General features: G+C 40.0%; 1 protein-coding gene across 7 annotated transcripts in view; it reads right to left on the minus strand.

Moving 5' to 3' along the window:
* Nucleotides 1-13,282, minus strand: part of rgs12b (regulator of G protein signaling 12b) — a 37,410-nt gene that overhangs the window by 18,730 nt on the left and 5,398 nt on the right. For all 7 annotated transcript variants that reach the window (XM_026303462.1, XM_026303465.1, XM_026303463.1 and 4 more), the window contains exon 5: nt 10,260-10,379. In XM_026303462.1, the coding sequence (XP_026159247.1) occupies nt 10,260-10,379 (120 nt within the window). The remainder of the gene's footprint in view (nt 1-10,259; nt 10,380-13,282) is intronic.

Genomic DNA, 13,282 nt, shown 5'->3' on the forward strand with positions numbered 1-13,282 from the left:
CTCTGGCCCACAACACATCTGGCTTTGAGGGGAAGAGAAACATGCTGGAGCCCTCTCAGACTCTTGTTATTCTTTCATTTCTTCTGTCTCACTTTGCCTTTATAGACATTTCCACAGCCTATCACAACCACGTCCCTTCTTTCTTACAAAAACTAGACAGGAGGACTTGCTCAGTTTAACTTCTGCCCTGTTTGTTTAACCAGATTACATGGCTCTCTAGCTTTTTTACATTTTGTTGTCATTCAACTCCATTTGTCTTTAATATAGGCCTCCACTCCTTCCTTTGTTCTCGCTCTAGTATGGTCTGAAGGTAATGGATTCTTTTTTCTCCACGTGTACTTTGCTGTAGGTAATTGTATTGTCCCCTCTTTCCTCCATCTGTCTCTGCCTTTCACGTCATGAACACAACAACACCGGTATGCACTGTAGTGTGCACTGAACAACAGTCTCTACTTCTCTCATTCTTTTGCCTGGTCCGTAGTTCTTCTCAGTCTTAATCTGAGCTGAGGGAACACCAAAGCCAAGCAAAAAAAAAAAAAAAAAAAAGTGCTGTTTTTGTTGTGGCTGCTAAGTTTTTCCACTTGTGGTGTTTTGGCAGCATTACAGCCAGACTTTGGTTTATTATTAAAAATGACTTTGCCTTATAAATCACTGAATATGGAAATATTTGAATCCAGTGAAGTTTGCTTCTGTGGAAAGAAATGTAAGTAGTCTCTCTTATGACATGTTGTGCACTTTCTCCATAAAGACCACTTCTATGAAGCATTATATATGTGTGTGTCAGAGTGTTCTACTCACTGTATTGAAGTTCCAGACCCGCTTAAAGGAGAGCCTCTTCCTCAGGCTCATCCTGCTCCCCTCTCACAGAGGAGGAAACCCACTGACCGCTCCGTCTACATGCCTGCTACAAACACACTCACACACAGACGTGCTCGCTGATGCTGACAGAGCTTCTTCTCAGGCTATCTAGGGCAGGAAATTCATGCAGACAGCTGACTTAGATAGAGCCATGCCTCAGGATGCCTGTGTCACACTCACTGACAAACAAACACACATTAGAATTAACTATCTGATATAGTTGCAAGAAGAAAATCTGTCTATATTGTGTCTAACTACATATGTGCCTCTCCCTGTCTTTCTCAAACACACACTCCTCCACACACTGAGCTGACAGACAGACTAGGAAGCTTCATTCTCTCGTAGACACACACACACGGCACTGTTTCCATAGTGACACGCCCCCATCATGCAGCAGTTACGGAGAAGGGGAGGGAACAAAGGTCAGTCTGCCAATCATACTGCTGCACAACTCTTACCTCTCCACCCGCCTCTTGGTTTAAGTTCGAAAAGTTTTCTAATGATTTAAGTGAATGTGTTTCCTGCTTCATGTATTACAATCAAAAAGAAAGGAGAAGAAGAAGAAAGAAAAAAAAAAACTAAGAGGATGTTTTACCTTTACCCTTCGCTTTAAAAACATTCATGAATTTTGTAGGTTTGGTAAAAGGTCAAAAGAAGCAACTTCGCAGGACTGAGCAGCCCACTTCAGCACACACATGCTCTCACTTTCTCCCACAAATAAAAGGCAGCAATTGAATATGTCTAATCAGCCTTGAACCTACACCTGACTCCCCTTAATTTTCCTGCTTTGGTTTTGGTTTTGTTACAGCTTCTCTTATTCCCCCACAGTTAGCAATTTGTACCGCTGTCTTTGATGTGACGATTCAGTTATACAATCATTATGAAAACACATATAGCAAATGTTTCCGTGTATTAACCTGGTCGATCAGATACTAGCTGCATGTGAAGTGCACTCTGGGCTGGCAATATGTGGTTGTATGTTTGTGGATTTATATCTCACTGTTCTCCCAGCATTGTTTTATGTGTGTGAGTGAAATGAAAATTGCCTTTTCTCACAAACCACAACCAAATGTGTTTCCACCTGTCTTTATTCTCTAGACTGGCCTTGTGCCAGACACTATAGCTGTGGGGAATCCAACCATTCTTCATATAGCATATAACGTAGACCAGCTATTGAAAACTGTCTTATGTATGTTTGGAGCTTGTTTATGTTTATTTCAGGACTCTTTCCTTGTAGGATGTGGCACCACACCAAAAGCAAAAAAAAAAAAAAAAAAAAAAAAAACATCATAAAGCTACATGCTGTAAAAATCTGAGACAGCCAGTAAACTTTAAGGGTGAATTGAAAGGCCTATGTCCAGTAAAAATCTTTTCTTTCATTATGTTTAAAGCAAAACTGTCCCTTTAATGATTACTTGCCCAAATTAGGACATTTTTATTGCCTAAGTTTAAGCACCACAAGCACCATCTGAGGCCATAGAGCTCAAAACGCCCCAGTGATTATTGTTGTTAAAGGTAATGTTAATAATATGTTCCTGTATCATAGCAACATCAGGGATGGCTCCAGCACTCAGTCCCCCCCAATACCACTATGCACACACACACACACTGAGGCTAACAGCGCTGCCAAATCACTAATTACCAGAGCTTCTAGTGCTAAAAAGGCTGCCCATGGAACCCTAATTTTTAAAAACATTCAAGTTTGCTTGGTTCAGCTAATTATAACAAGGCCCCTCAAAAGCCAGTAAAGCCACATTGTTCAAACCCTGGCTACTCCATTTTAAAACAGCTCACTGGTGTTTCACATGTCTTTGACAGGCCAGAAAGAACTGTAGGTGGTGTGTGAGTAACCTGCGCTCAAGCTCAGCCAACTACATATCTATCAATGCAGGGGAAGAGAGAATTGGCAGTGTGCCACACAGGATAAGAAGGATACAAATTATACGTCAACTAAATCCATATCCCGAAGAGAAAAGAAAGAGTAGAGGAGAAGAGAATAAAAGAGGAAGAGGAGTGAGACATGAGAAATGTCTTATTCCTCGCCTAATTCCTGTGGTCTAGCCCAGCAGCTCTGTTTTCCTTTGTGTGCACATTAGATCATTGTTTTTTCCTAGGCTAATTCAACATAAAGGGGAAATATATATATATATATGCTGCAGATATCAGATGACAGCAAGACAAGAGGATTACACATTCAGACAGACACATGTGAGTACTTACACGCACATGCAATGCACATGTTAATGATTAGTAATGAGTAAATGCTGTCCTACTTTTAAATTTGAATTCCTGTAACTGTTTTAAGATAACCACATTACATGGTTGACGTACAGTAACATCAGTACTTATAGTACATTTTCAGGATATTCAGTAGGAAAACTGTTTACAGGGATGTCTGTTTTTGGCTAATTCTGTGATTTTAACTCACGATTGTTTCATTATATTGATTCAAAAATCCCATAAATTCAATATTGCCATAAAACAGTCCTGCTGAATAATTTACAACCTTGCTTACCACTGGACTAATACAGCCAGAGATGGCTAACTACTTTGATATAAACAAAGTTCTCATCAATCTATGTTATCTTTGAGATAACAAATAGAGGAAACTGGTACCACTGTCGTTAATGAGAGCATATGGGAGAGACCGGGAATCAACAGGTGGTTTTTCCTTCGAAGATTTCATTAGGTAATACATACATGAAACATAAAGGTCTATATTAGCTTACTTCAAATCCACGTCTTTCAAAAAAATATTTTTTCTTCTTCTCTCTTTTTCTTTCCATTGTGTACAACGCTGCATTGAAACTCCAACAAAACTCAACACTGCCCTCTGCTGCACTTATTGAGGTGAGACACGGAGTAGATCGGATGTATTTCTTAGGTTTTCTGACAAACAACTACTCCTTTGTGGTGATCATAACAGTAATACACAACAGTAAATCAGTAAAAAGTGAGCTGAACAGTCTTAGCAATGATCAATACTGAGTGTAGGCCTCAGCAGTTATGGAGTTACACATCAACATCTAAATATACATGCAGAGTAATACACACATGTTGGTCAAAAGAAAAGAAACAATTATACCGTTGTGCAGTGTTTTTAGTTGGTGCACCATTATGTGTACATTTGGCGTCTCTGTGTAGATAGTCTCAATGCTTTGTTGAAAACTCACTTATTAAACCAGTCAGATCTCTATTAGAGGTGACACATAATGCTAATTGGTATTAATATGACTCATATGTGTTATTGGCCTTTTAAATTCTAAATTACAATAATTACTAAACTGCTGCTGCATAAACACTGTAAAATTATTAAAAAAGGAAAGAGGAGAAATCATGAAAACGTGGACAGAGAAATACTTTACTAGTATAGAGGAACAGTGCTCAGTAGACCTTCACCAGCAGACTGAGACCCCGAAATGAATATTTTCTAGTACTACTACAACTACAGCCTCAAGCTGGTAAGAGTTTTTTTCAAATTTCCTGCAAGTTAATTTAATATGCAATACTGTGATTGACTTATCACATGACACTGTTTGATTTTGCTAATGTGGTAAATTGCACCTATCTGGGGCTTTACAAAAATAATGAAAAAAAAAAGGAGGTGTGTTTATTTGAAATCAGAGCTATTTCTGATGTGAGTCCTGGACTCCTGAGGTGTTCCATGCACAGGACCAGCGTTGATCTTGTCGCATCATCTGATTCCCCAACACACTCTGCTCCCAGGGGATATCACGAGGAACACACACATACAAACTCAGCCTGACACAGTGTGAATACACATCCACAAAAGAAGAATAAAATGTGTGTGCAGGTTCTTCTCTTTGGGCATCTTACTTTGTGCTTATTCACTTTTCTGGGATACAAATTGAGTCTTGCCTAAGCGTGTGTGTGTGTTACACATCTTTCTATGGTTGTGTGGACATGTTTTACTCTGATACCATTCTTGTTTAGTGTTAGGGTCTAGAGAAAGCATTATTTCTACGGGTGTCCTCACAACTACAGTATAGTGAGACACGAAGTCCGTGTGCGAGTACGAGTGCGTGTGTGTGCAGGGGTCAGAGGGCCTATGGGCCATTCCCTTCTCACTTCTATGTTTAGTAAAATAATGTCCTAAGCTGCTTTAAACCAGAGTGTCAAAACTCTTAATCAAAACTGCATACAATAGACACACGCACAGAGACAGGCTCATAAACAGCTACTGAACTGTTACATTATATAAATCTCATATTGTGGACAACTCTATCTCATTCCACGTGCCGCTCTATACACCCTATAGGCCTATTCCATTTGTATAAAAGATATTTAGTTGGAGATCACATTAATCTATCAATAATTTGCCTCAAAATAAAACTCCTCCAAAAGTAAATACAGTTTCTAAAGTTCAACTGATCTAAAGGTCTAAATCAAAGAATCAACAGGTTTTTTTCTTTAACACAACAGAGCTCCCCCCTTCCTCTCCCAAAAAAACCAGATGATTGGCCTGCACAGGTCACATGACCTGTTATCCCAGAAATAGGCCTTCAAAGTTCCAGTGCATTAAATTCATCCCTAACCAAAATAATATGTATTGGAGGATTCACATGAACTGACAGCTCCATAAGAACCACAGACAAGCCAGGCGATATTAATTAGTAGTTTCAGTTTAGGCTGTTCATACATGTAAAGCTCCACAATTGGCAACGGGAGTTTGACAAGATCTGAAATTCAACATTACAACAAGCTCATTCGTACCTTTTCCTCAGCTAACATCATCTGCTCCAGGAGCATAAGTTCAAAACAGCAATGACTGGGTAACAGCTTGCGTGCTACATGTGACAGAGGCACGGAATCAAATACAGGCTGCATCAAATATATGGAGAATAAACATACAAACACATACATAAATTCACACACACACACACATACAAACATATCTCATTTACTCACTGGATCAGCAGCTGTATCAGAATCCACTCTCAAAGTTTGCTGCTCCATGAAGGAAGAGATAAATAATCCTCAGCGCTGCATGGGAGAGCTCCCCTCAGTACACATTCTCATCAGCTGTTGAATGTGTGTGTGTGTGTGTGTGTGTGTGTGTGTGTGTGCGTGCGTGCGTGCGTGCAAATAGACAAAGCAGCAAAGCCTGATGGCTTTCAAACGTCCAAACCGGTACAGAATGTCGCTGTCGCTAAATTCCTCTTCCCTCTCACTCCTTCTCTCTTTCTTGCCCCCCCCCTCCTCCCTCTCTGTCAACTCCCTTGTCCTGCCTCTCTGCTCTCCACCTCCTCTTTCTCTGCTTTTCCACCCACCCTTGTATAATTTCTATTCCACCCACATGGCTGTGGGCTGAGAGACGCACACATACACACACTCAAAACCAATGCGGAGGCACGGCTGCAGAGGGAGATCCCTCGCCATTAAGGAAGACACACCCACACATAAAATCAGCACCGACTTGAATGCATTACCCTCAGTGCTGCTCTGTCATCTATTTAGTATGCCCCACACATGTCTGGAGCATAGAGAGTAAACTGACGTTCAAGGCTAGGGGGTTTACAGGGAGAAATGGATGCACCGTAACAATGACCCACCCTGAAAGACTGAGAGGAGTCGGAACAGACAGAGGCGTAAGAAAACCCTCCAGCTGACAGCAAGGATGGATAACTGTAGCAATGATTGTGTTGTGGGATACAGAGGTTAGAAAAAGCTGCATTCCTCAACATGCCATGACACACAGGGTTGACAAGCATGACTCATAACTAGATTTATGGTCTGGACAGCTCTGCCATTTCACTGCTACTCCATTTTTGACCATTCTATTTGTTAATCACTTTACGGAAGTGCAACTCATGCCAGTAGGCCCCTTTTAATAAACATAATTCTGTCAAACTTTGTTTTTGGCCACCACCTTGATGATTGATTTTAAGCCTATATAATCACATGAATTCTAAAGCAACTTAATCGCTTCTTCTAATCATATCCTAGAGGCTTGCACTGTGGATGATGTTCAGCAATTTGATAAGCTGTGTGACAGACAGTTTCACCATCTGATTAGCAAATGGCTGATCAGTTGTTTGGCAAGCACCTGTTTGCGCCGACAGGATGAGTCTATATAAACTGCTCCCATGACACTTTGTTTCCTTGCGGCAAATGAATGGACATGCTTTGGCATGTAAAAGTTGTGCAAAATGCTGAAAATCTAGTTAGATCCTGTGTAGATATTTTAGCAATATCTTCATGATCATTTTAGCCAAAAAATGTTAAGGATTATACTTTACATTTTGAAAGATTTCAGTTTTGATTGATAAGGTATTTTGGTATAATTAGATGTGTGTATGCACCAATTGTACCATCGGGTCTTTTAAATGCCTCATTTCTTGTGCTTGGGTACACAGGGGAAGGCACAGTCTGCCGGGGAGGATGGAAGCTGCCATTAAAGCTGGCACTTACAGAATCTAAACTGTCAAAAAAATCATGTTAGAATAAGACTTTTAGGATTCAACTCTCTTAGATGTATGTTGTGTAAACCAGAAAATACCTGAATATTCAAAAGGAGGTCTATACTGTACCAGATTTTCAACTATGCTGTAGTCTTCTTATATAAGAATGATATGAAGGCTACCGCTAACACTTATTTTTTTAATACCAATTATTTTATTGATTAATCTATTAAATGGTCATGGTCAAGGCGATGCATGTTTTAAATCCAACCAGCAGTCCAAAACCCAAAGACATTTTTGCTTGAAAATTACCTTAACAAATTCTTTATTCAATAATCTAAATAGTTTCCAATTGGTTTTCTGTCAGCTAATACAATAATCATTATGCTGGCGTCAAGCTGAGGTAACCACTGGTTATACACCCAACCCAACAGTGTGTGTAGCTTAGCAAATTGGATGCCTGTGTCAAAACATTTCCACAAAGAAAACACACCATCACACACCACCGTGGCTTCTCACAGCTAACTAGCTATTCCAAAACATACAGAGAGTACTGTCTGCACTGCTATCCATCTGTTTTTTGCAGCAGATATCTTGTTGAAATGGTCTTTTCCACAAACACTTTAGCCCCACTAGTGAGAAATTTCATCTTCCTCCACCTATCATTATGTTGCAGCTCATGAACAAACCAGCAGTTAGCCTCACAATCAGCTTATTGTGCATTCGACCTCTGAATGATTGTGTCTGTTTTCATATCTTAGACTTACATCAGTAAAAGCTTATGCTGGTTTTAAACATTTGAAGTTTCAAACAAAGTTACATGCTGATTTGTTTTTAACTGTATCCCCTATGTATAGCACTGTAGGATGATAAGCCAAAGAAGTTCATCACACAACTGAAATTCAGACACACAGCTGAAGCGGCAGGAGAGCAGATGTGTGCAGCCTAACTTCCATAACCTTACTGCTTTCATAAGACCTAGGCTGAATGTATGTTTGTGTGTTTAATGGTTAAGCCTTTAGCTAACATACACACATATATAATATATATCATCCTTTGTACACACACACACACACACATTACAGCATGAAGTCTGAAAGCTCCGGGAGAAATGGTACCGTTAACATTATGGTTGGGAACTGTGTGAATGTATATATGAGTGTTCATAAGCAAGTGTAGTGTGTTTAGGGTTGCAATTTGCGCTTGTGCGTGCGTGGTTCATTCATATATATGTGTCCATGTGTATTTGTCCTGTGTATGCCTGTGTGCATGAGTTTATATACTGTACTGAGGGCTCACTAACAACGGGGATTGTCAGCTTGCTGCTCATCAGAGCTCATTAGAAGTGCAGGCAAACACCTCAACCCCCATTACCCCTCACCACCATCACCACATGAACTCACAAACTCTCTCTCTCTCCTGCCCCCCTCTCACAACACAAAGCCCTCTCTGTTTATAGACATCACTGCATGTGCAGCAAGAGAAAAAGGCCTAATGACCGGAAGAAAAAGGTAGAATAGAGTGGGTGGGATGGTGGGGGGTGCAGAAGAGAAAAGTAGAGAGAAACCCTGCCATGGGATGGCCTAGCAATGGAAACACACACAATGGTGAAGTGAATCACCTTTGTTACTATGTGTCATGATTAACAGAAAATTAATATAACTAAATTGCATAGTAATGTGTTCTGTATAGAGTGGCAGTTCAAACTGAAACATACAAGGTGTAACCCTTTTCTAATAATGTTGTGCAGATGCAACTGCATCAGCAATACAGATGCAGTTACAACTATGGCAGAAAAGCTAATTTGATGCTGCACGTGATCTACAAATTGAGTTTCCCTTTGTCAAATCAATCAGAAGATTTTTCTAAAAAAGAAAAAATTTAATTAAAAAAATTGCTTTCATTTAACTTAATATCTTGGGGCCAAATCCTTATAACACAACATCTCTAATCCAGCCAGGGGCTTTTGTAACACATAATTCCGAGTGTCTCTACCATTGCTTCCTGTCTGTCTGGTCTGCTGTCCAAAAAAGAAAAATGCCAAAAATTTAAAAAAAAAAAAAAAAAAACTGGAGTAGTGAAGCAACAATGTGGTATCTGCTTATCTGCTCCCAGGGTGCCCTAGCAGCCACTAAACGGCGGAAATATTTTGCTTTCCTCTGATCTCTATCTTAGTACCAAAACTCCTGTAACAGGGCTCTGCTTTGGTCTCACCAACGTTCACAAACAGAGACCACGATCATACTCTGTGTATTACATTTTAGGTTAAATGTACAGTATTATCACCATGCAATTTTTAAGTTCTCAGATACAAAAAATTGTTGATCAAAATATTTGTTGGAAATGGAAAGGCTTATATTTTAAGATGCAAACCTTAATATTGCATCAAGGGCATTTGAAGCGGTAGCCATGATAGAAGTCCATTGTACATTTCCTGCCTGAGTACTAGAGCAGCCACTGTGGACTAACTCATTATAAAATGTTGTAAAGCAGAACTAAATAGGTATACTGTTAGGCAGATCTCATGGCTCTCAAATGACTGGATTCTGGGTCATTTCTTGCAGCTAAAATGAGAGCAAAACTGTAATTCCCACAACAGTGTAGCCATACTTCACCCAGTCAGCCGAAAATACAATCCTTCTTCACCTAAATGTATGTGTTAAGTAACCTCAGTTAAGGTCAGGTAACTCCTGGATATCAGAGCTGAAACTCTATAACCCTTAAATACCACCCTGCAAATGTCTCTTGGCTCATTTACTGGTTTTGTTCATGAATGTGTGCATGTTGTTGCAGTGATGTGAGGAGACGGCTCGATACGTCATGTGAGGATGCATGATCTGCCTGTGCCGTTGTTACAGAAGGATGGAGCAAGTGTGGCTCAAACGTGATAGTAGCTCAATGGTCAGGCAGAGCACAAACACAGTGGTATGTTCCATATGGGTGTTGGCGTGAGTGTGTGTGTGCTACAATGTGTCCTACCTCCAGGTCATCCAAGGAGCGGGCCAGGCTGAGACGTTTGGAGCGGCCAAAGGAGCGTCTGGCTGAGGAGCGCTGGGTGAGAGGAGGAAAGCCCATGGTCAGACCACGGAACCGACCACCCTGGGGCAAGAAAAGATGGTCAAGTTGTCTGATTTATGTGGTACAGTACATGCAAGCATGGGTGACAGTAGCCTAAAATCTAAATGAAGATGCCCATTGTAATCCCTAGAACATGTGAGAGAAAGTCTGTAGGGATTGGGAATATGTGTCTCCTCCTCCTTCAGAAGTTCAAGAAAAATGCTTCATTCCAGATTCAATGGCCGGTAATAACAGAGGATTCATGGGAAAGTTCTCTGGTCTAAGTGTGTAGACGTAAATGAGCCTGAATAAATATATTTGGCTTACAGCAAATATATTGATAGCAGGGTATTCTCTATGTTTCCCAAAGATGCAAAGATTCATAATAAATATAATCATAATACATTTCATAAAAAACACTCATCTAATATACCAGTATTCAATGTAATAATTCATTATTAGCATTTGGAAAGTTTACTTTACTGTTGGACTGTGTTGAATAACACCTATTATAGCTAATGGCCAAGGCTTTGAATTCACCTCTTAATAATAATCTAATGCATTAATGGGATGTAATACAGCTTACAGGTTTTACGGTAAAACCTCCCATGGTATATTAATTTCATAACTCTAAATTATCCAAACCGTAATCCAATACAAACAGATTTTGATAAATAGCATGCCACTGACCCTCTCACTGCTGCCTTTGTGGCAACATAATTTGTAGACAACCATACATGTGAGGTGTAGACACAGGCATGTATATTCCTGTGCCAGACAGCACCCTAAACAAACCCACATCTGGGTGGGTTTGTTTAGAGGATGGACAAATAGAGGATGGACATAACAACAACACCTGAAGAGCTGAACCTGAGAACGTAGCATGTTGTGGTCTTGCATAGTACTGTATTTCTATTACATAGTTTCATTACTGTGTATTCAATATCCTGTATCTATCTCTAGTCTAACGGTCCTTGGTTTTCAAAGGCGGTATCCAATCCAGGCCCTGCTTAGCTTCTGAGATCTGACAGAATCAAGACACTCGCAGGACAATGTGTCCATCTAGTGCGATGAAAACCCATTAACTTGTATAAAGTTAAAACTGGCCAGCAAGCTGTCATAAACTCTTGCCTAAAAGGAGCACATAAGAAAATTAATCATCGTGTCATCAGGATTTATTGTCCAAAGCCATCAGACCATGACGTAACCTCACTGAGTAGAGCTGTAAACCAAAGAGAAGAGGCTTAGCTTTGTGTTGCCCTCACAAGTCTACAATTAGCCTCTTAACAACTGTTGTTCTTTGGTCTGTGGAGAACAACAGAAATATTCTGCTCATTCCTCTCCTCTCACAAATGGCATCTTGCTGATTTCCATACTGTAGAAGAGAGCATATATCAGTGGACCCCAGTTGACTAATGAGTAATTAATCAATGTTGGCAGGCTCCAAAGGCCAACTGTGGCACACATTGAATCTGACTGGCTGATTAGGAACAGGTCTCATCGGAATCTCATCAGAAGATGACCAGTGGTGTTGCTTGGATACTGAGTCAGCCTTATATGTGTGTGTGTGTGTGTGTGTGTGTGTGTGTGTGTGTGTTGATGTACGTTTGGAATAACACAGATTCGAACACTTGATTACAAATACAGACACAAACATTGTCACAACATTGATCCTTATTTAACATGGTCGGTCTTATTTATGATAATAATGAGGCTTACAGCAAACAGAAAGGCTTTTAGAGAGAAGCAGAGATTTGGATGAAAAAGGAAATGAAGTGTTGATCTGACTCAGTGGCACTGGAGTTGTTCTGGGTGTGGTTGCATCAGAGCTGTTTCAGAGGAACATCTGAAAGATGAAATTTTTGTGAAAAACTTAAAACTCTTATCTGCGCAATTGATCTCATTCCCCTCTCACTGATACACACGTACACACTATCGATGTCACAGAAAAGAGGCGTCCTTCCTGTTTACAGCAACACAGCTGTCAACACAAAAACCAAATACACACACGGTGCTTATGTCTTGTAAAAACAATAACCACAGCAGTATAATAGGGACTAAATGAAGACTAGTCACACAATATGGTAACAGAGGTCAGCAAGTTTGATGTAATATTTTTAATCTTACATGAATAATAACATTTATTGAGATTGTGTCTTTTTAAGTGTCTTCTTAAAAACTGAGTTTGTCCTATAATTTCAGCCAACTAAATAGACCACGATCATGTCGACTTCCATGTGGACAGATGAACCAAACAACAGGACAATACCAACAAAAAATGAAAACTTAAACCATTTAGCTTAGACAATCATGAGGGTGAAGAAGACTTACAGAAGGCTAGGTTAGTGAAACAGTGCCATCATGTGGCAGATGTTAAAAAGCAATTAAGGATAATGTCTTAATACACCTAATACTACAAATCACCAGTAACATATGTATAATTCTGAAGTGTAAAGGGCACTAAAGGAAGAAATTAGTGCATTAAAGTCACACCTGTCACAACAGAATCAGCCTTTTATCTCAAGTACTTACCATGGCAGCAAGAGCCCTGAAAGCCCTGTGTCTGCAGTCTGAAGACAATATTCAGAGAGCTTAACATCCACCTTCCAGTCACTGTCTGCATTTACCCTGCCACTGGCCTTGTAAATACTTCCTCTGATTGTCGCTGGGACCTTGACCACCAAGAGGTTTACTAGGGGAACCCCCAGCCTCTTTCAATATCAAGGAAACAAAAGTACATCCTCTGTACATTTCGAATTTCTAAATGCAGAGGGAGTCTAGACTGTTTCCTACATACATGTAAAGATTCTGTATGAGCATTTCAAAAGACAGGTTGTAGAGGGGTCAATGCAGATGGAATCCATTCAGACTGGAAATGTGTATCTTTAATTTTGTATCTGTTCCTTTTTGTCTGTATGTCAACACTAAAGGAAACAGTCTCACAA

The sequence above is a fragment of the Mastacembelus armatus genome, chromosome 1 (genome assembly GCF_900324485.2).
Source record: "Mastacembelus armatus chromosome 1, fMasArm1.2, whole genome shotgun sequence".
In the NCBI taxonomy this organism is placed as follows: domain Eukaryota; kingdom Metazoa; phylum Chordata; class Actinopteri; order Synbranchiformes; family Mastacembelidae; genus Mastacembelus; species Mastacembelus armatus.